Source organism: Trematomus bernacchii, unplaced genomic scaffold, assembly GCF_902827165.1.
Source record: "Trematomus bernacchii unplaced genomic scaffold, fTreBer1.1, whole genome shotgun sequence".
Classification (NCBI taxonomy): Eukaryota; Metazoa; Chordata; class Actinopteri; order Perciformes; family Nototheniidae; genus Trematomus; species Trematomus bernacchii.
The window spans coordinates 795,209-822,069 of NW_022987669.1; the positions used below are offsets into that span (position 1 = coordinate 795,209).

The window sequence follows — 26,861 nt, forward strand, 5'->3', positions numbered from 1 at the left end:
AAAGTATAAATATGCCTCATATAGGTATGGCCCTACACTATATTATTCAAATATAGCATGATAGGTCCACTTTAAGTATCTTCATTTGAGTATAACAGAAAGGTTTCCTCACCATTTCATAATCTTTTTTTTTGTTTCTATTGGTTAAATTCCACCACACTTTACATTTCTAACATAACACTTTGGGGTCCTCAACATGTCCATGTTCACAACAGGCCTCTATGAGCTGGCAGACATTGAGTCACTGCCCATGAACTCTGTTTGATCCAGAACGAGTGAAGGAGGTTGAACAGACGGACAGATTTATCTTTGGTCCACAGGCTATAAATACCGTCCCCTGAGAGGGTGACTCAGTGTCTTCATGTGGACGGATGAGTGTCTCTTCCACTGAGACGCAGGGAGAAGAGACACTTCTGCCAATTCCCAGAGATGAAGTTAGCAGAGGAACACCAACACATGCCGGGTACAAATAGAAAAAGCTGTTCTGTTCTGAAAAACTGAAAAATGGAGCTTGTTTCTAATGAAATGTCACCGTCAGATTGATTAGAAAACCTGTGTATAATATTTACAGAATGATTGATCACCTCCACCCACAAGGTTCTCTGTTCGTCTGTTAGAGAAGTTAAATATCACAAAAGTTGAATCTGGAACTCGATCTTGTCGACTGCTAAGTCTGCATTATATTTATTAAAGAGGAGTTTCTTTCACACAACAGACACAATTTAATTCAATATCTAAACACTACATTATTGTAGTGTTTACTCTTCACTACAGCTATTTTGCACAATGATAATGCATTCAATCCAATGCCAATGTGTGTCTGTAGTATATTTCTATATATTCGTGTCACACAGATTAGAAATGTTGAGTTTCTGTAAATAAATAATAGTTATTGTTCATTAAAGTTTCTGAATATTTGTTTTATATTTGTGAATATTTCTGGGTGTTGCCATCTGTACGTGGCGGCGCTGCATTCTTTACGCTACTTACGTTGCTATGGTTACGGCGGCGATGCCGGCGCGGTATTTGACATTTTCATACTGATATTTTTTTAACTCTGGCTTTGTAATAAAAAATATGGCGAAACGAAAACAGCCAAGCCTTTGGATTCACGAGCAAAGAAGCGAAGGAGTCTAAAAATGACAACGTGAACGGAACAACGTTTAGTTGGCCGGCTGTGAGCGGCGTTAGGGTCGAGTTGGGTCAATGTGTACTGTATAGGACAGTAAAAAAAAATAACAGTTTGAAAGGGGAGTGATTAGTAAAATAAGCATACATAGAAAGAAAGAATGCTAACTAGGAAACATCAGATCAGAATAAACCAGTTTAAATGATTTGTTATTGGTTGTGATCATATTCTAAAGATGTTTGGATTATTGAAAAGTATAGAAGCTCCCTTTCATCTGAGTGCTGAGAGCTGTATCCATACATTCATCTGGGGCTCAAAGTGCAGCAGATTGATGCATGCCCCCGGACCCCCTAGAGGAGGTGAGGACCCCCCTAGAGGAGGTGAGGACCCCCCTAGAGGATGTGAGGTCCCCCCTAGAGGATGTGAGGTCCCCCCTAGAGGAGGTGAGGACCCCCCTAGAGGAGGTGAGGACCCCCCTAGAGGATGTGAGGTCCCCCCTAGAGGAGGTGAGGTCCCCCCTAGAGGATGTGAGGTCCCCCCTAGAGGAGGTGAGGACCCCCCTAGAGGAGGTGAGGTCCCCCCTAGAGGAGGTGAGGACCCCCCTGGAGGAGGTGAGGTCCCCCCCCCCCCAAATAAAGCAGGTTAAAATAATTAAATTGCATACATGTTCTTTTAGTAAACACTGCAAACGGGTCCCACAGACCCAAACAGCACACAAAGGTTAAAGGTCAGCATGTCATAATGTTAAAATGTGCTAAACCTAAAAAAGGTTGGAGACCGCAGCTCTAGGTATATATTTGTCCTTTCTATTGTGAATTTGTATATACTTGCAGCCAGCCGCGGCGCCAGGATTTCAATTGTGGGTGGGCCAATGTAATTTCGGCTGGGCCTGTTCTAATAGATGTTTCTCGTTAACAAAAATGTAATAAAAATAAATGCCTGCATATCATTGTAGGCAACTGTGTAATGCATATTTCCTATAGTAAAGACACTTTTTCAAAACCCTTCTCTTTTAAACATTTTCACTTATGAGAAGCTTAAATATTATTTAAATGATTAAACGGCACGCCGCAATGAGTGAAAATAAATGTTATACTGCATGTTATTTAGTTTTGGTTCACAATACATTGATACGTTTAGAAACAAAGAGCATACAACGGCAGAATATGGAATAATGAGCGAGCACCTGATGTGTGTCTGTGTGGTAAGACCGCAGCCTGCTGTCCTTTAGCGGATCTAGCGAAGTGAGCGGCCGTGCGCAAAAGGCACTGGTTCTCTGACGCGGCACTTTTCAGAGGCTGCAGATTTATCATTAGGCCACTTCCTTCTGATACTGCAGAGCTTTCATGAGCTGAAGTATACGTTTCATACTAAAGCAGCTGGGCAGCAGATACTGTTGCTTCACACTCATAAGCTTTGCTGATGTGGGCTGGAGAATGCCTGCCGCGTCTGGGTGCGCTCTGGTAGTTGCAAATGGCACCACATTTTAGCTCTACGTTTCTTAATAATTTTCCTAGATATTTAGTCTCAATATGAAATGAGGAATCTCTTGCTTTGCACACGTGACAATTATGTCCGGTAAAACTTTACGTGTTCCCGATTTTTCTCAATGATCTCTCCCTGTCGGCCCTCTGGGTTGAGTAGCTGATGGAGGATGGTTCCATGGTCAGACTTCTCGCACTGTCTGTAGTTTGTATTTCTCTCCATAGCTATTGCATGAGCTGCGCTGCATTCGTGTTTACTGAGAGCATAGTCGATGTGTTTCCAGTCCCTGTAACCATGGCGACTGAATGTATCTTCTCCGCCGGCCCCGCCTCTCACTAAAATGCCGGCATATTTTACAAAACACACTGTCCTTGCTAATGCTATACTCCAAGAATGTGTTCTTGACATACCAGTGGGCAGCGGAGCTCCTTTTCTTTTGTCCGAAAAGTGTCTGAGGGTACTTTATGAGCTTTGGCTGTGTAGCCGCCGGGTCATCTATGGCTGAGAGGTCCGGCACTGGGATGCTATTTTCTGTTGACCTGCAACGGGTGCTACGTCCCGCAGAGGGACTGAGCTCAGCGGGGCACAACATTAAACACACTCTCGTCTCTCTAAGGCGGCACCTGCTGTGAGGATGACTCTTCTTACTCTTTCAAATGAAAAACTGAACATCTATTGTTGTGACATCGTTAGTGAGTGCGGTATATTTTTTGTGTCTGTCCAGTCCACTGTCCTCCTTCATCTGCGCGCGCCCGCGAGACGTTCTACGATGTGTTTGCTCCCGCGCTTCCACTATGAGTTCGGTCCAAATTCACATTTTACGTTGCCCGATTACATTAATTCATGTTGCTTTTAATTTTCTAAGTTTTTTTAAAGGGAAACACATGTTTGCTCTTATTTTATTATGTAATCGTTAGTTTTGATAATCAAAAATAAAAATGTTGGAAACTATATTTTCGCCCAGTCATTTTTTATCAATGAATGGGTGGGCCCAGTGACAGAGTGGGTGGGCCTAGGCCCAGTAGGCCCACCCATAACGCCGCGGCTGCTTGCAGCTAGTAAATGTGTCACATTTTACATTTGTATTCTTACAGATTTGCCAATAATGTTAATTTTAAAAATATACATTTGTAACTTGTTAAAGCTTGACACTGCTGCTGGAACAACATCATTTCCCAATGTGGGATTAATAAAGTAAATATCTAGCATCTAGCATCTATCCATTGATTAATTCAAACTTGTTTTCTTTTCATACTCTTCCAGAATAGTGACTTAAATAAATTGGATTGAATAATTGTAATTGTGATACTTGAAGAACGCTTTGCTCATCATACTTCTACTTCAGTAACATTTTCTATTTAAGATTTAAGTATTTTAAGACCATAGTATTTCTACCTTTACTTCAGTGAGGTATTTCTTACTAATCCACAAAGACATTTCAGTAAAGAATCTGTGTCTTTACAGGTCGTTACGTTAAAATATTGTCTTTAAATGAGAAATGTACCGTGCAGCCAAACCAAAATCAACATAAAAACACCTATTCCTGTTTCTCACCTCCTCCCCTTCTCCTCTAAATACCACACATCAATAATGCAGAGCTTCACACCTCTGTTTCCTGCTCAGATTAACCTCCAACAACAGCAAGGACGACAGGCATGGAGAGGCAAATAAAAACTTGGAGATAACCTTCAGAAGACGTGCGAAAAAAAAGAGAAATCGGCTGACATTTTGCCGGCGGGGCTTTTAAGAGGCTAATGGTAATTTCACAGAGTTTGGTAAAGGTCCATTTCCACTGTCAGTTAAAGTTAAATGAGGTATTTAACCACCGACACACACCTCTGGGCTGCTGGAGACTGATGAGTGTGTGTGAGTGTGAGTGTGTATGAGTGAGTGTGAGTGTGAGCACACAGCTGGGAGACCAGGGGACACTAAAGAGTGACGCACACAGCTGGGAGACCAGGGGACACTAAAGAGTGACGCACACAGCAGGGAGACCAGGGGACACTAAAGAGTGACGCACACAGCTGGAGACCAGGGGACACTAAAGAGTGACGCACACAGCTGAGTGTTGGCTCGTTCAGGATTAAAAAGTCTCCTCCTACAGGTGAGGTCTTATTGCAGGTGAGGTCTTATTGCAGGTGAGGTCTTTTTGCAGGTGAGGTCTTATTGCAGGTGAGGTCTTATTGCAGGTGAGGTCTTACCGAGTTTGTCCCCAGCACCTGCAGGTCCGGCTCTCTGGACTCCAGCAGTTTGGCCACCATGTGCAGGAAACTCTCCACGAAGGGTTTGATGCTCTGAGAGTGGCAGGCCATCAGCAGTTGGTCCAGAGCCTCCATGGCGATCACCACGTTCCTGAACAACCAATCAGAATCAGAATCCCTTTATTCGTCCCACAGAGGGGGAATTGACATTTGTTACAGCAGAAAAGAGCCAAAGACAGACACTTTTCTGTCAACACAATATAAGCAGGATATTATTTAAATAAAATAAGAAACTGACCCGTATCGGTGTCGCACCACGTCTCGGCTCAGCTTCTCGGCGAGGTACGCTCCGATCCGGTCCAACTTCTCCGGAGCAGAGACGGCGTAGAAGGTGAGTTTCTCCATGTCAGATTTACTCAGGCCATCCTGCAGAGAAACAGAGATTAACACTAGAACCGCCAATCGGGTCAATTTGACCCAGAGCTGTTTTTTATTGTGTGTAACTTTTTTTCAATAAAATATTAAAGTCTTCCAGTCCGTGACTTTTCCTGAAAGTGTGTTATGTAGCACCCTATGTTGTTAAAAATTGTCAATATGAAGTCAGATTAAAGAAATCGCCCAAAAAAATTGCCATTTATACCTATTTCCGCCCAGCGGGTCATATTGACCCCACCCCTTTTCATATAAACATGACGTGTTGCTATAGCAACGCCTTTTGTCTACTGCGGTTCCTTATAGATTGAGAGATAGATTGAGAGAGAGAGAGATAGATGGATAGATATATTGATAGATAGTTATAGATAGAGAGAGAGAGAGAGATAGAGACAGTCTGTAGTGAAGGAGTGCGCTCCCGCTCACGGGAGACTGCTCGCGCTGCGCTCCGCAGCAAACAGCTGTGGGGCGAGTTGAAAGTACGTTATGCTATCCGCGGGGTCTAAATAATGCTTCCGGCCCAGCGGGCCATTTATAATGTCGAGCCCTGAGAGTCCACAGATTATATTGGTATACGTTTCATCCCTGTGCGATCAAAACTCACTGTTCAATAAAAGAACATTTTACCTTGAAAATCAATGCATTCTAGTAGCGGGTCAATTTGACCCAGGTGGCGGTTTTAGGTATAAAAAATCTCTGGCGGTTCTAGTGTTAAACCGTCTCCATTTCCTGAAACTTTGCAGGGAATCAAAGTAGATAAATACATTTTCTATTTTATCTTTTCACTGCAAAGACTTACTTTAACTTCTAAAGTTTATAAACATATGTGTATTCTATTTAATTTGTTTTATTGGACATTTTACTTTAAAGGTCACCTATCATGCTATTGTTAGGCAATAGCATAGGTCTCAGATATATACAAATATATAAAAAACATGTCTATGAAGTGTTTTGCTCAAAATACCAAACAGATCACCCATTCTAGCCATGCCTCATATCCCTCTATTTCACTTCCTGTTTCAAAAGTGCTGATTTGGGGTATAAAGCTTTAAAAAATAAAAACTGATAAAATAAAAAAGGAGGGGTCTGAGCTCATGCGGGACCCGGCAGCTACTGTCTAAACTAAATACTGCCGTGATGAAACGCCATATCATGGATTATCAAGGATTCTCTCTGAAACAGTATGGAGCTCAAAGGCTTTCTCTCTTGCCGGTTATACCACAAGGTGAGTTCCTTTTTATTTCCTGCTTCTTCACACACATGCCCTCCAGTACAGGTTAGCTCTGAGTGTTAGCGATGCTAATGTAAACACCCACCATATTACGTCCAAAACAGTCGGGCATTGTTTCTGATAGCAACGTTTCTGATAGGGCTGTGGGTCCACATTTCAGATATTACGTCATATCGGACGCAAATCTGGATCAGCTCCGTTGTTCCCCCGTTTTTAGAGATTTGGGTACGGAGGAAAAGAGAGAGGGTTTTATTTTCTGACGCTGCGTGAGTTCCCCGACACACCGGGGACACACCGGGGACACATGGTGATGAATAAAAGACATCACAAAGTGCATTTTGCATGATAGGTCCCCTTTAACCTTTTATGTTTCTATATACATATCTTTATTTTATTTAGATTTTTTTACTGCAAATTCTTCTTTTAACCTCTTATTAATATTTTTTATATTTTGTTTATATAAATCTTTTATATATATCTTTCTTAATTTTATTTCGAAAATTAAGAAATTGTCACAAAAACGTATTTCTGCCAGGATAAATAATATCTTCTTATTCTGATCCAAATGGTGCTGGCTTTATTCCAACACAACAAAAAGGCACTTCTTGCTAGATTAATTGACTTCATGGGAACGTTTTAAAGGCCTCGGTGTGACTTCAGGCTCCTATTGGATATCACAACAGACGGAACATATACATCTATCATCAGCAGGTGTCTAACATAAAGAGGGGGGGGGGGTTCATTGGAAAGAAACCCTCCCCCGAGACACATTCAGCTCATAATTAAATGACAAGGTCTCGACCATTTCCATTTCCCTTGAGAGCATATTGTGGTGAGGATGAGAGGAAAATAAACCCCTCCCTCGTGTGTAGTCCAACTTATGTACTCAATTAGCAGATGAATTACCAGGGGTCGAGGAATCAAACGCATGATAATAAACTTGTCGTGTTATCAAAGCCGTGTCGTGTTTAATAAAATGACTCATCTCGAGGCTCGGGGGTCTAATTATCTCCGTGTTGAGTCTGGAAATCTCTCCGGAGGTGGAGGTTTCACTGATGGTCCAAACACTGAGTAACAACATAATGCAGCAGCAGAGACACTCAGACATCTTTCTGGCTTAAAGGTCTCCTATTTTACTATATATTATATATTATAGGTCTCAGATATATAAAGAAACATGTCTATATAGATGAGAGTAACACCAACGTCACTTCCGGGGCGAAAATTACGGTCTCGCCCACTTTAGGGGGAAAACAACGCTGTCATTTGAATGGCGGTCAATACAAATTCTGAAGCTTTTGCCAATCCGATCAGAAATGTTTGAAAACCGTGGATTTTTGGATCTTCAAAGAGCCCGGTTACGATGGCCAGACAGGCAAACAATTACATTAAATCATTGGAGATCGGGCTCGATATATGGTTAAATTAAAATCAGTAGGCGAGGCCGTAATTTCGCCAGCTGTTACTCTCATGACATAAATGTTACTCTCATCTATGGACATTCGATCGCCTACTGCTATATTTAACCATATATTGAGCCCGATCGCCGATTTCCAATGATTTCATGTAATTGTTTGGCCATCGTAATCGGGCTCTTTGAAGATCCAAAAATCCACGGTTTTCTTAAATGTCTGATCAGATTGGCAAAAACTTCAGAATTTGTATTGACCGCCATTCAAATGAAAGCGTTGTTTTCCCCCAAAAGTGGGCGGAGCTGTAATTTTTGCCCGGAAGTGACGCATGTGTTACTCTCATGTATAGTGCACATTCTCACTTTAACTTCTAAGGTTTATATACATATTTATATACATAAGTGTTTTTAGTGCAAATTCTTAGTTTAGTCTTAACTTTTAGGCAAATATTATAGGTCTTGGATATATAACAAAACATGTCTATATGATGAAGGGATCAATAAAGTACTCTTATCTCTTATTATAGTAAATCTTATCTTATACCCCTCTATTTCAGCCCTGTTACTAAAGTGCACATTATTTAACCGTTTAAGTTAGGGCTGAACGATTAATCGATTTTAAATCGAAATCGCGATTTTAAATGATGCAATTATCAAATCGCAAAGCCTGCGATTTAAAAAAAGAATTATTTTATTTGTATTTATTTTTATTTTTTGTTCTTCTTGTGTGTCAGTCATCCACACCAATCAGAAGTGCTGTGCTCCACATGTACCAGTCATTGTTAACCAATCAGAAGTGGCCCATGATAGTAGGTGATAGACAGATTGATCCAATCACCTGCCAAGTATTTTTGAAATACTTTTCCAAATGGCTTCCAATGGAGCTTTCCTGATGGTGAAACAAACCATCTGAGTCAGGTTAGTAATGCTCCATCACATGTTCTACATCTATTACAGGGTGGATCTTAAAGTGGACCTATCATGCTATATTTGAATAATATAGTGTAGGACCATACCTATATAAGGCATATTTTTTTTTTTTTTTTTTTTTTTTTTTTAAATACCAATTTAGCCATGCCTCATTTTGCTCAATTTGACATTTTTTAGCTCTGTTTTTGCAAGGGCTGATTCTGTGAGAACAGCACCATCTACAGGCCTGGCATATGTACTACAGCGTCTCCAGCGCTTTCGAACGGCAATGGCCGTGGCTGTCTCCTCCTGATTGGTGGAGTTGGCCCAATAGCTGTAGCGCCACCGTCCTGACGTCAGGACAGTGTTCAAATCTGGATCAGTTTTTATCAGATCCGTTGCAGCCCCTTTTTTAGAGATTTGGGTATGGAGGAAAATAGAGAGGGTTGTGTTTTCTGACACTTGGTGAGTTCCCTGGAACACCGGGGACACATATTCATGTAGAAAAGACGTACACAAGTGCATTTTGCATGATAGGTCCCCTTTAAATAAAAATCACATCAAAGCTATTCTAAAAAAGTGTTCAAGGTTTCAAGGCTTTTATAGTCATTTCTACATAGCTACAGTGTAGATATGTCAATGAAAATCTGAGGTCACAGGCTCCTCCAACAGTGCAACACAATACAACGGATACAATTGTTAAAATAGTGCAAGTAAATAGAAATAAAATAGAATAGAATAGTGCATATTAAAGTGACTTAAAAGAGCTAACACACAAAGAAAGAAAGCTCTGTTGAAACAACTTCCTATTCCCGGCAGGCTGTAAAACCTGATGATGAGAATAAAACCTCCTGCAGAGATATAAACCTTCCTGTGTCTCGCTCCATTATTCAAGGTATAAAATCGATATCAGCTCTGCAGCCAGGTGACAGCTCGAGGTCGGGAAGGGAAACATTATTCCGCCCCTCGCCATCCCTCATTTCCTGTCATCTCGTCACCGAAACGTCAAAATTACGACTCGGTGGAATTGATAAACTGTCGGAGCTGTCATGGCGCTGACACTCTGAAATTAGGCTTAATTTTGCATGATAGGTCCCCTTTAAACTGAAGCTTGACTTTAAAGCAACCCAACGGAAGTTTCATGTAAGTTTAGTTCTTTCCCTCGTAGCTTGGGCTGCGGGGGTGCTAGAGACGGGAGCACGTTGATGCGACCTTCCTAGCCGGAGATATGGCCGCATTTTACAATAAACTTCCGTTGGGTCGCTTAAAAACAAATATCGCAAAATTGTTATTTTATTTGAGTTTTGCTCTTTTGTTTGATTTGTTTTGACTATTGTAAAGGCCTGTTTTCTTTGTTTAATGTGTAAAAAGTGTTACAGTTTATATTTAGAAATGTCTGTAAAGGCGCCAAAGTGGCTTGGATAGAAAGCAAGAAAGGAAGCCACGACAATCACTAACATCCCACTTCACAATATATATCAACTTCTATCTAATAAAATGTTGATTAGAGCAGCTTTAAGGACATTTCTTTATTGACATTAATGAATATTTAGTGCCGATTCCACTATATTTCCCATCAAGATTAGCAAGAAGCAGGTATTTATTCACCTCTTATTGAAAAATGGGACCATTGTCTACTTTATTCAAAGGTATGGTGGCTGTTAGAGAACAATTGAGTCTTAGAAGTCATAGTTTACATATTGGCCCGGTATCTTGATTATAATAACCTTGATTTAATGTGAAGGTGACTCACTTTGGGGTCCTCAGGGAAGATGTTGTCCACCAGGCGTTTGTACCTCGGCCTCAGCGGCCCACAGCAGCCACAAACTCCTGCAAAACAGAGGAAAACATGATTATTAGCAGAGGTTACACTGACTTTATCTTAAACTGCTACCATCAGGTCAAACTGAAGATAATGTGCATCGGATGGAGGCTGCAAGGAGCACAGAGACAGGAAGATTGTGATGAAAATGAAAAGACTTGAGAGGACAAACTGTCCTACTTGACAGAGAAAACATTGAAGAATTGATGGACCTTCAAACTAACTTCGTAAAATCTCTAGCAGAAGAGATCAATATCAACACTTTCATCTGATAAAAGGGAAGGTGGACCACAAATATAGTGGTGGAGGGAAGTTGAAGGCAGCATTTAATGTTGGGCTATAAAGGAACTACAGCACGGTCACATGACTTCACGTCACCACCGCTAAGCTAAAGGCGGCTAATGTTGGGCTATAAAGGAACTACAGCACGGTCACATGACTTCACGTCACCACCGCTAAGCTAAAGGCGGCTAATGTTGGGCTATAAAGGAACTACAGCACGGTCACATGACTTCACGTCACCACCGCTAAGCTAAAGGTGGCTAATGTTGGGCGTGATGACGGTTAGTCGTCTCATTTAGACACTTATTATCAACCTCCGTTTTTAAATTCACCAGTGAGGTATTTACTGACGTGTTTTACATACACATCTTTATTCCAACCCTATCTCCCTACAATCCAAACTTACTCTAGATTCAACACACTGCTGGGATAATAGGTCATCTCGTATTGACTGACATGAATTACTATGACCAGCAGCAGCGTCTGAGTCAATAAAAGTGTTGAGTCATGTGTGGGGTGAATAAGTTAAAGTCACAGCAGGAACGATTACCAGTGGAGCATAAGGAGACTGCAGACTGCACTAAAGAGACTCTGACTGTGCTGTGTTCACTGACATTTATAAAGAACTTGGGCTTTTGTTAAAATCACAAAGGAGGAAAAATAAACCGTCTGGGTTTTGGACTAGTTTACTCCGGCAAGGTCAATAATATTCATTCGTTCGATTGCAACTCCAATGTGCACTGAAATTTAAGAAACACAAAACATCAGCACATTAGCACTTCCTGTTCCCTCATCTGGAAGTCAATGGTTTTCTGAATGTGTTTTTGGTTAGCCTGAAATAAGGTCTGTGATTAACAAAAGCTGAAGAGATTTAAATGTTTTGTTCTACGACATAAAATACATCAGTAAATAACCCACTGGTGAATTAAAAAATGTTGGTTGATAACGAGTGTCTAAATGAGACGACTAAACGTTGTCACGCCAAACATTAGCCACCTTTAGCTTAGCGGTGGTCACGTGAAGTCATGTGACCGTGCTGTAGTACCTTTATAGCCCAACATTAGCTTAGCGGTGGTGACGTGAAGTCATGTGACCGTGCTGTAGTTGCTATCCAGTAATAATCTCCTTCTGTACTACACACCCTTGAAATACAGATCACAGCTCTCTCCGACTTTGGGCCACCCGCCTCTTTAAGATATTTAAAAAAAGAACAATCAGCAGTGATGAAAGTTTAAATGTCCTGACCAACCCAGACATATCATTTATGGCATTTAACTCTGGTTTGAAGTTGCACCAGTAAAAATGGTCAAACTGTGATCTGTGAATGTTCCTTCCTTCCTGATCAATGAACAGAGTGTCTTCTGTGAAATGTCAGAGCGTTGTGCCTGAAGGAGCAGCAGACCCAAAGCTAAAAGGCTACAGGATGACGTACGATAAGGACTGCCTGCAGCCACACCACACAACACACACACACACACACACACACACACACACACACACACACACCACACACACACACACACAACACACACACACACACACACACACACACACACACACACACACACACACACACACACACACACACACACACACACACACACACACACACACACACACACACACACACACACACACACACACACACACACACACACACACACACACACACACACACACACACACCTTCAGAAGGAGCTCAAACTGGGCCGAAGGAAGCCAGAGATACTGATCAAGTCCCATGATATTTACAAGAAAACAACACCATTAGGAGAACTAAAAATGAGTTGCAGCACTAATCTACCGACCTCAAAGCAGAGAGATTAACAAAATCCCTCACAGTAACCTTGAAACTCATTACAATTACCGATCATGTAATTGTTATTTCACCATAAACTGCTGTAATATAACATCTCTGAGTCAAGTGTAAGACTATCAAGACTCTTAAAGAACTTACTGGTATTGTAATGAGTCCCAGTGAGAGTGAAAACTAATATATAATGTAAATCAATACACAGTCAGACATGTTATCGTAGTTAATAATAACTGGACACACATGTACATTTCACATTTATTTTGAATTTAACACACTTAAAGGTGGGGTAGGTAATTTTGGAGAAACCGGCTCGAGATCGCTAGAATTTGAAAATACACAACCGGAGAAAATCTGCCACTTCCTTACAGAGCCCCTCCTCCAACACACACGAACGTGCACATGACCAATGAGGGCACGAGATAAGTTTGTGCCCCGATGGAAGGCTGACAGGCAGGTAGGCCATCCAGTTATTTTAGCCGGGCCGGCTCAGATGATTGGTCGTGCTTTTTACAGTACTACAGCTTCCATAGATGATATTTTTGTATGGATTTTTTGTCAAAGCTCTTCAGATATTCATTGCTATCGGGATGTTAAGAGCATTCCATGGAATATAACAACAAGTTTTAATGTAAATAATATCCTTCTATCTATTGTGTCTAAAGCCCTTCAATAGTGTTTTAATGAAAGAGTTTTCATTTTCTACTTTTAATGCTGTTTTAATTCTAATTTGAGATGTTTCATTTCTAGTATTGTTTATTTCTACTCTTTGATTTCTTAGTTCAATGCCTTGTTTTGTTTTGTTGTTTTTTATGCTGCTGCAACGCAAACATTTCCCAATATGTCAATAAATTACCTCTTATTTTAGTTACTAAGAGCAGGTTAGGGGGTTAATCTCTTAGCACCTCATATAGATGCATCTTGATGGATCGGATGTATTATTTCCATACATAACTTAACACATGTGCAATGATCCATAATTAGACAAACTGATTAATTACCTTTCATTGTTTTTTTTGTTAAAATGTGGAAGAGAATTGGAAGAAATCTGCCAACATATTTCCAATTCATGGTGGCTCTTGTTGAGGTCCCACTAACCTTCATATAAACCAAAAAGCTTCCATATTTCCAGATTGTGTTCCTTGGGTTGCAACAATCTTTTGGTAACCAACAATAAAGACAACACAACCCAAATGTTTAAGACCATTACTTTTCCACATCCATTATGTCCAGTGGTAAAGGCGGTTATAATGTTGAGAATTGGATTTAAAATGAACAAATATTGACTTCTTCTTTCGAGAGAGAAAGGGATTTATTAGAGAATTATATTGACTGATATTGCATTCGCGAAATTCGCGATATTAGAGTCAGTAGAAAAGCATTTGTAGGCTTTCCTGCAGAACCACAATGTATTAATCAGATATGTTCACATATTAACACTTTACCAAATATTACCCTAACTACCATTTGGACATTGCATAAGTTCATATTGAGATTTCAATAAAATATTGATGTATTTTGCAGCCGTAAAATCAACTCACATGTTACCTGTTAATGTTTCCGACTTGTATTCAGGCTTTCCGTCTAAATGAAATCCCTAGACGCGCTCAGTAGACGTCAGTATGGGACGGCAGGCCCTCAGATCTTTACATTTAAATTCCATTAAAGCTGTCTGGTCTCACTAATGCTCACACCGCTGGCCCCCCGTCGCTTCATTCCCTAATGTGGCAGGTAATTGGATCCATAATGAGCGCTTTAAAGCCGTCGCTCTGGAAAGGTTGCCATGGTGTCGAGCCATTGATACGAGTCCTAATGAAGCTGAGAAATCTCCAGAAGATAAATAACCTCAGGAGGCGTTCAGGAGCCTAATGTACCCTTAGAGCAGGGGTATCAAACTCAAATACACAGTGGGCCAACATGGTTCAATGTTTATTGCAAAACTTATTGAAATGAACTTATTGCACATATTAAACCTGGAACTAACAACGCTTAAATGATTGCCTATAAAAACAACATTAAACATTAAATAATCAGTTGCATTAATTTCTTATGGCTCTATCTGCAGCTTGCAGTCATTTCTTATGATTACATTTTCCCACAGGCCAACAACAGTCTCAAAAAAACGATTTCCCTCAAAGAGAAAACCAAACCTGCCCTGTTGTCTCAAGAAAGAAAGTGCAGAAGGAAACATCCATGTGAACTCAGTTTGCTGCTCTGTGATGCTAGTTCAAGCCAGATACTTGGCATCTCATCTTGGGTGCAAGGTCATCAATGTTTGGGCTCAGGCTCTGAGCTGAGGAGACCCTCAGGATTGAGTGAAGGTGCAATATACCGGCGGGCCAGATCGAATAGTAATTACAAATTATCCTGCGAGCCGAAATTAAATCCACCAAGGGCCTGATTTGGCCCCCGGGCCTTGAGTTTGACACATGTGCCTTACATTAAGCGTCTGAGCAAGGGCTTCTGGGAAATGAAGTCCCTGGTCACCCTGGAGTCTGTTTTCTCAGTCTGAGGAGGGGTCAGTGTCTCTAATAGGTGTTGATGTTCGAGGGGAATCTGTCAATATTCAGGCAAAACTTCAACAAGGCAAAACTTCTGTTGCAGACATCGTGGCTTCAGATGTTGAAGTAGTTAACCTGAAGGGTGTGTTTCAAAGATTTCTGCTAAATTAAACCATAAATAAGATTACATTACATATCATTTAGCTCACGCTTTTATCCAAAGCGACTTACAATAAGTGCAAAAACCATAACGATATATCATAGTGGTGAATTAGTTGCAAGGCCTAAATCAACTCAACAAGTTTTATTTATTTATTTGTTTTTTTTGCCACGGTACAGTCGAATATAGATCCTTCATCCTTCAGATGTTAAAGTAGTTAACCTGAAGGATGCCTTTCAAAGATTTCTGCAATATTAACCCATTAATAAGATCAGATTTGAAGTGTCCTGCTTTTTACAGGGTTACATAATGTTCACATTTTCTTGTCCATGAACCCGTCTTTAAACACTGCCAGAGCCCATAGTGTGTTCCCTTTCTTCACTAGCATCCACAATAACTATCTATTTTACAGTTCTTTACGCATATTCTTACTAAATATAACTGGGCTAGCTCAAAAGCAGTAGTTTGATTGTCTTTAAGTATGACTAGCACATATGGGACAATAAAGATCCATCATTAGTACTCAGCTTTGAGGATGTACCCAACAAGCACTACTGTTTGTTGATTCATGTACAGTTCTTGAACTCTGCACATAATACAGGGTTATTGTGTGAAAAGGGTCACACCTACTACTCCACCTACTACTCCACCTACTACTCCACCTACTACTCCACCTACTACTCCACCTACTACTCCACTTATCAGCCCTTCATAATCTACTGATTTATTCGGTAAACTTCCTGTAGCTGGAGATTGTTTTTCTGCCTAAAGCAAAACTCAAGGCGTGATCCATTTCTCAAAGCTCTTCTAAAGGAATGAAGACTTAAGGCCCTGACACACCAGGCCGTCACCAGAGAACTCGCCGACACCGACAGTTGCATCGACGAGTTCTCCTGCGTCTTGGCCGTGTGTCGCACTGGAACACACCGCAAAGACTTCAGCCGAGCACGTACGAACTGCGCATGCGTGAGTGGCAATAACTCTCCTTACCAGCAGGCGGCGGTAGTGTGTATTCGTCATTCAAAATAGGCAACAACAGGAAGACAGAGAAGAACAACAGACTGATATAAACAAACAAATAGCGTGTGCGTTCCATTTTCACTCTCGTCCATCGAAAACATGTTTTAGAATATAAAAATACATGAATGATGAAATGAGCACATACAGTGCAGACATACTATAAAATCACAGTTAATAGACCTGCATCTGATGATCGCAGTGTTCTGGCGGGTGTGTAGTTTATTGAGTCAGCAATGTAATAATGTAATAATGGCCACTTCTTGCTAAATGTACATTTCCATGTGATGCTTTTATCCGAGGCGACTCACAATAGGTAAATGAACAGCAGTAGACAGTATCTCATTTACTTAGACACTGTACTTAAGGACAATGTTGAGGTACTTGAGACTAATCCTGCAACTTTATACTGACAAATAAACCAATGAGATGAAAAAACCGGACTTGACCAAACAAATCACGGAGCTCTCAGCAGAGGACAGCCGGGGACGCTCCCGCCGATATCAGAGATGTCCCTCCTATGTGTGGGAGGTAAGAGAGGACATTTAAGGGCTATGTTTGATGTCTTTAAGTATCACCTGCTGGTGTTTAGCTGCTGTCCTGTGCCTTAAATCGTTTGTTTACGTCCCTCACTTCCGGTTCGCTTCTCATTTGCAAGCTGAACAGCTGATCAGAGTGGTTTCTTGGCCCGATAGCTTGTGTCCGACACATGGCCGATTCAACATGTTGAATCGGCCATGTGTCGACCGTGAAAGGCCAAATAAGGCGTGTCACGGCCGAGGGTTCGGGACACACCAAATTGACTTTGGGCGACAGGGCACGCTTCTTCGCCAGACAACCGAAGACTGCCGATTTCGGCCTGGTGTGTCAGGGCCTTAATGTTTCCTCTAGATCTCACAGCTCTCAGTCTCTCTGAGTCCAGGAGTAACCCGCTGACACATGGCTGATTGATGAGGGAAGGTTCACAGGAAGTGACTGAGACATGAGAAGCAACGACATTATGGTGTTTCTTTACAGGACAACAACAAAGAAACAAAGGCCATGATGTGAAGCAACAACAACAGCAAATCCAACAGAGAACACTTTTATGGAAAAGTATTTGCCCTCATGATGACTTTCTGCCATTTGAAACACCTTTAAACTACTTTGTGTACTGCGAGTCAACTTGGATATTTAATTGTATCACGGACACTGAAAACAACGTGTTATTTGTGCTGTTCGAGTTGACTGGAGTCACACATTCAATGACTTTACCAAGGTTCAAGGTTAAAGGTTCAAGGTTCTTTATTGTCAAACTAACATAGCGACAGAGTAATTATGTAGTTGAAAATCTTATGTCACAGGCTTCTCCAACAATGCAACATAATAACATAATAACAAGGATTCTTGACTTTAGTCTTGATACGTTCCCCCCAGGCCCCAAATATTGTCTTATTTAAAAAGCAAGCTACAAATCTAATCATTGACGTTGATAACCTGAATCGACTAACTTTAACAGAAGAACTTCTAGGCAAGTCGACACTGCATTCCCCATATCCAATTTGGTTTGGATCGATAACACCAAATCAAGTTGCAGAAGAAAACCATGTCAATCCTAGATATTGTTACTGAGCGGCAGTTGGAAAATGTACACCTAAGATAATTTAGTTTCTCTACAAAACTTTGCCGTGGTCACCAGAAAAACCAGTGAAGATGATCTCAAAGATTAAAACTTGGGACCCGAGCGCAACGACTTGAGTTTTACTTGGCGTGATCTAAGGAAACCAATATTTGTTGTTTCTAATTTACACAAACAGAGCCTATTCTGCTTTTTGGGAGTGGGGTGTTACCTGAAGATTAGCAGAATATGTCCTTTTTTAATCAAAACCGAGAAACAAATACGCACGGTGTAGTTTTTATGTAACTTGTAGTAACTCTAGAACTGTTTGAACTTAATGAAGTGATCCGAATATTTGATGTCTGTAAATATGTCTAAGTAAGACAAATATCAGTGTATTAACAACAGTCGAATACACGCAGAAGGAAACTCAGGGCTTCTTGTTGTTACCGCTGATGACTTATCTGTTCAAATTGATTTAAAATGAATATCCAACAACCTGATCATCAGATGACGTCTGAACTAACGTCCTTTACTCACCGATCAAACGCTTCCTGCTCCTCAGTTTGACCTGAGGTTAAATATCTATACTTAGTTTCTAGGAAGAAGCTGATTATAAGGTTTTTCCAGGAAAATAGTTTACATTTGAACTGGTTATTTATACATTTACCCCATAACGTAGTGTGGAAAAACGTAACTACTTGTACAACATCATATCCTCGTTACAACAACCTTATTATAACCTGGTTATTCACAACTGACACCTTCAAAACTTGAAAGGGTGAAGATGCACACACATGGAAGCACACACACTCTCAATCTCACAAACACACACAGTCTCAATCTCTCTCACACACACACACACACACACACACGCCTCCTGCAGAGTCACAGCAGGTGTGTGTGTGTGTAGACGTTGAAGATGAAGTGGAAACACCTGGGAAGCAGCGAGGCGTTCAGGGACAGCGGAAAGACGGAGGTGACATGAAAGCTTTCTATTTCCGTCCTCATTATTCTGACACTGACTCCCTGTTTAAGAAAGGCGTCTGACTGAGAGGGTGGAGATAATTATAATAAAAACTACAGTTGATATATGTAGCAACTCATTTATGGAACTGTTTTAGAAACTTATATTTTAAGGTTTTTCTTTTCATTGCATCTTTTTACTTTTTTACATTAACAACCTATTTTTTCTTACTTTATTATATTTATTTTTAAATATGTTATTCTAAAATGCAACAACAGTCACAAAACCCAATTGTGATTGAAAAATAAATGTAAGTACAAATAACTGTAAAATAATAATCAATTGGAGAAATGAGTTTGTATTTTGAGAACATGTATGTCCAAACCAAGACAATAAATAAATATGAGCCTCTCTCTCTCTCCTGCTCCAGAGGCAGGACATGAATGACAGCAGCTCCAGATGACATTAACAGCCATTCTGGAGAAGAAGAGCATCACGGCTTCAGTCCTGTAATCGAGGCCGTGCATCACAGAGACCTGCACATACACACACACACACTGATGAAGTACACCAACAGCACTAACTCTGCTGGCTGAGGAGAGGCCAACACACACACACACACACACACACACACACACACACACACACACACACACACACACACACACACACACACACACACACACACACACACACACACACACACACACACACACCACACACACACACCACACACACACACACACACAACACACACACACACACACACACACACACACACACAACACACACACACACACACACACACACACACACACAACACACACACACACACACACACACACACACACACACACACACACACACACACACACACACACACACACACACACACACACACACACACACACACACACACACACACTTTATTGGTACTGTATACCCCAATGTGTGTAAAAACAAGTGAAACAAATAAATAAAATAGGACTCTTTAAAGCAGAGACACTACATACTGATATACACCTGAACACCAGCAGGAGAGGACTCTTTAAAGTAGAGACACTACATACTGATATACACCTGAACACCAGCAGGAGAGGACTCTTTAAAGTAGAGACACTACATACTGATATACACCTGAACATCAGCAGGAGAGGACTCTTTAAAGTAGAGACACTAAATACTGATATACACCTGAACATCAGCAGGAGAGGACTCTTTAAAGTAGAGACATTACATACTGATATACACCTGAACATCAGCAGGATAGGACTCTTTAAAGTAGAGACACTACATACTGATATACACCTGAACATCAGCAGGAGAGGACTCTTTAAAGTAGAGACACTACATACTGATATACACCTGAACATCAGCAGGATAGGACTCTTTAAAGTAGAGACACTACATACTGATATACACCTGAACATCAGCAGGAGAGGACTCTTTAAAGTAGAGACACTACATACTGATATACACCTGAACATCAGCAGGAGAGGACTCTTTAAAGTAGAGACACTACATACTGATATACACCTGAACATCAGCAGGAGAGGACTCTTTAAAGTAGAGACACTACATACTGATATACACCTGAACATCAGCAGGAGAGGACTCTTTAAAGCAGAGACACTACATACTGATATACACCTGAACACCAGCAGGAGAGGAGTCTTTAAAGTAGAGACACTACATACTGATATACACCTGAACACCAGCAGGAGAGGACTCTTTAAAGTAGAGACACTACATACTGATATACACCTGAACATCAGCAGGAGAGGACTCTTTAAAGTAGAGACACTACATACTGATATACACCTGAACATCAGCAGGATAGGACTCTTTAAAGTAGAGACACTACATACTGATATACACCTGAACATCAGCAGGAGAGGACTCTTTAAAGTAGAGACACTACATACTGATATACACCTGAACATCAGCAGGAGAGGACTCTTTAAAGTAGAGACACTACATACTGATATACACCTGAACATCAGCAGGAGAGGACTCTTTAAAGTAGAGACACTACATACTGATATACACCTGAACATCAGCAGGAGAGGACTCTTTAAAGTAGAGACACTACATACTGATATACACCTGAACATCAGCAGGAGAGGACTCTTTAAAGTAGAGACACTACATACTGATATACACCTGAACATCAGCAGGAGAGGACTCTTTAAAGTAGAGACACTACATACTGATATACACCTGAACATCAGCAGGAGAGGACTCTTTAAAGTAGAGACACTACATACTGATATACACCTGAACATCAGCAGGAGAGGACTCTTTAAAGTAGAGACACTACATACTGATATACACCTGAACATCAGCAGGAGAGGACTCTTTAAAAGTAGAGACACTACATACTGATATACAGATATACACCTGAACATCAGCAGGAGAGGACTCTTTAAAGTAGAGACACTACATACTGATATACACCTGAACATCAGCAGGAGAGGACTCTTTAAAGTAGAGACACTACATACTGATATACACCTGAACATCAGCAGGAGAGGACTCTTTAAAGTAGAGACACTACATACTGATATACACCTGAACATCAGCAGGAGAGGACTCTTTAAAAGTAGAGACACTACATACTGATATACACCTGAACATCAGCAGGAGAGGACTCTTTAAAGTAGAGACACTACATACTGATATACAGATATACACCTGAACATCAGCAGGAGAGGACTCTTTAAAGTAGAGACACTACATACTGATATACACCTGAACATCAGCAGGAGAGGACTCTTTAAAGTAGAGACACTACATACTGATATACACCTGAACATCAGCAGGAGAGGACTCTTTAAAGTAGAGACACTACATACTGATATACACCTGAACGTCAGCAGGAGAGGACTCTTTAAAGTAGAGACACTACATACTGATATACACCTGAACATCAGCAGGAGAGGACTCTTTAAAGTAGAGACACTACATACTGATATACACCTGAACATCAGCAGGAGAGGACTCTTTAAAGTAGACAGTGATATACACCTGAACATCAGCAGGAGAGGACTCTTTAAAGTAGACAGTGATATACACCTGAACATCAGTATTAAAGGGCCCCTTTAATACACATAACACATGTCAAATTCCCTCTCTTTTTGCACGGTGCTATGCAAACAAACACGTGCATACCGGTATATAAAATGGGCTAAAATAACCCTGTGAAAAGGAAATAACTGACGGTTGTTTTGATGCCTGACCTACCAGAATGGATCAGGCCACTTCTATTTGAGGCTCTGATGAAGTTGAACGCTCCGTCAGCTTCAGTACGGGGAACTTGCCGGTATCTCCTGAGTATTCCCCGCCTCATTTGCACACCACAAGATGGCATTACCGGAAAAAAACGATATATCCAAAACCGATTCAGAGTTTTTACAAGTCAGACATGAGGTCTTCACTGTACAATCGGTTCCTCTGAATCCACCGTGAGCCTCATTTCATTCAGAAAGCTTCCCCTTACACCTGTCTAACGGTTTCTTCCTGCCTCAGGGAAACATCACCTGTCTGACGGACAACAGCTTTCAGCCAATGAGACGCCTGCAATCTGTCATCACCTGGGATTAGTTGACTCTCTGATAGAAAACACGAGAAGCCGCGGGGGTTAATGTGAAGGGATCGGGTTACCGGACGCAGGTAAACGAAATCCAGAGGAAGAACTAAACCTTGAAGTAGGACCAGTTTCTGAGACTTCAAACCACCCCTGACCCAAAGAAACTAGTACAACTTAATGTCTATAACAACAGGAAGTGATATAGGAAGTGATACAGTAATCTAATCTTTCTTTAACATCATGATACACAAGAAGCTGATTCTCTTCATACCGTTAGCAGAGAAATAATGGAGAGTTCAGATCAAAGTAGTGTACATAATAATCATAATAATAGACGGTAAGTTTATATATCACAATAAAGTCACACACATGCATTCAATACTGTGGACAACACCCACAGGAGCAATTTGGGGTTAAGTGTCTTGCCCAAGAAATACTTAGTCATATGTTTGCATCATCCTCATAGCAAGTCACAATACTAACCAGAATGAAGTGAAAGTGGTTTTCACTGCTAAACAGTTGGTTATTTGTTGACCCAGGAGCAGTTTCTGAGACTTCAAACCATCCCTGACCCAAAGAAACTAGTAAAACATAATGTCTATAACCACAGGAAGTGATATAGGAAGTGATACAGTAATCTAATCTTTCTTTAACATCATGATACACAAGAAGCTGATTCCCTTCGTACCGTGAGCAGAGAAAGAGAAACCTGCTGCCTTGAAACTTGAAACTTGAGTTGGAGATGTGCTTTCCTTTAATGCTATTTCCACAAGTAAACCTGTGCATAATGGAGACTTGAGATCGGGAAAGTAGTGTGCATAATAATCATAATAGACAGTATTTTGTGACAGTATGTCTCAAAGATGCTTTCCATCACAGTAAAGTCCCACACATGCATTCAATACTGTGGACTATACCCACAGGAGCAATTTGGGGTTAAGTGTCTTGCTCAAGAAATACGTTTGCATCATCCTCATAGCAAGTCACAATACTAACCAAAATGTATACATGGAAAGTTGTTTTCACTGATAAAAAGTAGATTCTTGTAAAATCCAGATGCATTTGTGTACTTAAAAATGTAGAAATGACGCACACATCCGATCCATGCTAATCTGACTTCTAACATTAAACTCATGTCTGCATGTAAACACAGTTAGGCTGCTGCTGTGCTGTGATTAAAGAAACTAAACTGTTCATTCAATTCACTCAAATTACCGAAATTATAAAATTGTCATAATTGACGTGTAAGAATTTGCTGTTAAGTCGAACAAATGTGTTATTTACAACCCTCACTCACCACATGTTTGATTTATCGCAAGCAGAGATGTTTGTATTTCAGTTTAAAGTTCAACATAGTACAGGAAAGTCTTGATGCTGATGATTTTTATTTTCAGTCTCTACACCACATGTGTCAAACTCAAGGCCCGGGGGCCAAATCAGGCCCTTGGTGGATTTAATTTTCGGCCCGCAGGATAATTTCTAATTACTATTAGATCTGGCCCGCCGGTATATTGCACGCACACCTTCACTCCATCCTGAGGGTCTCCTCAGCTCAGAGCCTGAGCCCAAACATTGATGAACTTGCACCCAAGATGAGATGCCAAGTATCTGAACTAGCATCACAGAGCAGCACACTGAGTTCAATGGATGTTTCCTTCTGCACTTTCTTTCTTGAGACAACAGGGCATGTTTGGTTTGTTCTTTGAGGGAAATAGTTTTGTTGAAGCTGTTGTTGGCCTGTGGAGAAATGTAATCATAAGAAATGAATGCAACTGATTATTTAATGTTTAAAGGGGACCAATCATGCAAAATGCACTTTTGTACGTCTTTTATACATGAATATGTGTCCCCGGTGTTCCAGGGAACTCACCAAGTGTCAGAAAACACAACCCTCTCTATTTTCCTCCATACCCAAATCTCTAAAAAAGGGGCTGCAACGGATCTGATAAAAACTGATCCAGATTTGAACACTGTCCTGACGTCAGGACGGTGGCGCTACGGCTATTGGGCCAACTCCACCAATCAGGAGGAGACAGCCACGGCCATTGCCGTTCGAAAGCGCTGGAGACGCTGTAGTACATATGCCAGGCCTGTAAGTGGCGCTGTAGTCTGCCACAAAAGCAGCGAAGAAGACTTCCCGCCCATAGTTACCATGGTTACCCTTCTGTTTATTCTCCGCTGTGGCTTTTTTTCTCCCTCCCCGAGGCAAGCGTTTGCTCCCGCTGCTTTAATTCAATGCAATCCCTCCCCGTCGAGGCAAGCACTGTAATTCTCTCCGGTTAGTCCACCAGCAGATGACAAACACCCACCTCTCCGCCTCTTCCAAGGAACGAGGGGACCGTGCGGCAGAGTTTCAGTTTCAGTTTCTTTCGCCGGTCAAGATGTCCGTTAAAGTTTAAATCTTCCGGACAAAATTTGAAAAGTGCCGGTCAAAGGTCTTCTTTGTTATTTATTGAGCTTTAAAACAAATGAATAACCACTCTATAGGCCTATAATAACACGGAGGACGGAGATCTCTTTTTCTCCCCCTCTTCTGACAGCCCAGCAGCTGATCAGAGCACGGCTCCCCTCTCCTGCAGGGGGGCGTGGTCAGCAGAATCAGACCCGTAGACAGCAAACAGCACATAGAGCGAAATGAGGCATGGCTAAAATGCATGATCTGTTTGGTATTTTGAAAACAGAAACGTATAAATATACCTTATATAGGTATGGTCCTACAATATATCATTTAAATATAGCATGATAGGTTTCCTTTAATGTTGTTTTTATAGGCAATCATTTAAGCTTTGTTAGTTCCAGGTTTAATATGTGCAATAAGTTCATTTCAATAAGTTCTGCAATAACCATTGAACCAGTCCGGCCCTCGACTAGTACCCTTTTTTTAAATTTTGGCCCACTGTGTATTTGAGTTTAACCCCCCTGCTCTACACCATGCCACCGTAGATCAAATCAAATCAAAAATCTAATCAAAATGTACTAAAGCCCCAAATCACAAGAAATGCCTCAAAGGGCTGAACAACACAAAGAAAAGCAAAGGCAAAAACAAAACGTCATAGCATGAAAAACATTATACAACAACACAAGTATTGCCATTTGATAAAAGCATGTGACTGAAGTGATGGTCATGTAGATGGAAACTAGGTGATGGAGATTAAGATCTCACCTCCAGCAGAGTTGTGTACTTTAATCTACAACGAAACCCTCCGAGAGGCAACTCATCTCCGAGATGAAAGACACCCTCAAACCTCCGGATCATTCTGTGCTTTGACAAGCAGATGAAAGCCAGGACAGCCTTCATCTGAAAACACACCTCTCCGTGTTTCAGGTCGGAGAAGAGATTGTTAACTTGACCCTGTGAGGAGGGGAACTTCGCTGATCCTTGGAGAAGAGAAACATTAATAAATAAAGTCGGGGAAGATAGACGTTTGACTAAAATGAGCCGTAAGCGAGGCCTTAACCTGTTAAGCACCAAGCCTGTTTTTCATGTTTCAGGCTCGAAAATGACATGCCCAAAACAAATGACTACAACTTAACTTCTAAAAGGGTTATATGAATAATTTCTTTTATCAAAGCAAGGTTACATCTGTGAGTTGGATGTAGAAGTGTCAGAATCAATATAAATGTTTTTTATTTTAAAGAAAATTCAGATTTTACATAGTAAAAAACTGTAAATTATAGTGTCCGTCCAAAGATTATTTTTTACAGATAGTGAAAACTACCCTTGGATGATGGGTTAGTAGACTAAAAGCTTTAGGAATCCAAAGTACAACATATAATAAGTACCCTGTATCAAGATTGATGCAAAACAAGTGACATTTGACCTTTTTAGAGAGGTTTAGCCAAAACCACCCCACCTCTGAGGTGATTTGGGTGAAAATGTTTTTTTTTCCATATCTCTGGCCCCCCTTGCTCGATTTTGATGGTTGACACTTCTTTCTGACCGTTAGAGCCAATAGAATCGAAGGGGGAGGCCCACATACACACTCATTGTGAAGAGAAAAGGTGGGGGCTGCGCGCATGTAATTTTGCATCAGAGTGGACCGATCTCTCGCTCTGGCATTTGGAAACGAAAAAGCAGTTTTATTGCTTATGGATTATCAGAATACATTTCAAAGAGAACACAGACACATTGGATGAACCTATGGATTAACTGCAGCATCGTTTTTTTATCGTTTTAATGCCATTGAAGACCAGTTTTGACCAAGGTAAGCCATGTTAGCGTTTCTAGCTACCTCGCGCCACATGTTTTGATGTACGTTTTCGTTTATAGCGTCGCAAATGTTTATCACTGAGTGTTGAGGTGGGCACCACTAGA

At 40.9% G+C, this 26,861-nt stretch overlaps 1 protein-coding gene across 1 annotated transcript in view; it reads right to left on the bottom strand.

The window, feature by feature from the left end:
- efr3a (EFR3 homolog A (S. cerevisiae)) overlaps positions 1–26,861 on the bottom strand; it is a 122,232-nt gene that overhangs the window by 68,947 nt on the left and 26,424 nt on the right. Inside the window, exons 3-5 of the mRNA XM_034135975.1 lie at positions 10,552–10,628; positions 5,114–5,241; positions 4,816–4,966 (exon numbers count right to left, since the gene is read on the bottom strand). Of these exons, the coding sequence (XP_033991866.1) occupies positions 4,816–4,966; positions 5,114–5,241; positions 10,552–10,628 (356 nt within the window). The remainder of the gene's footprint in view (positions 1–4,815; positions 4,967–5,113; positions 5,242–10,551; positions 10,629–26,861) is intronic.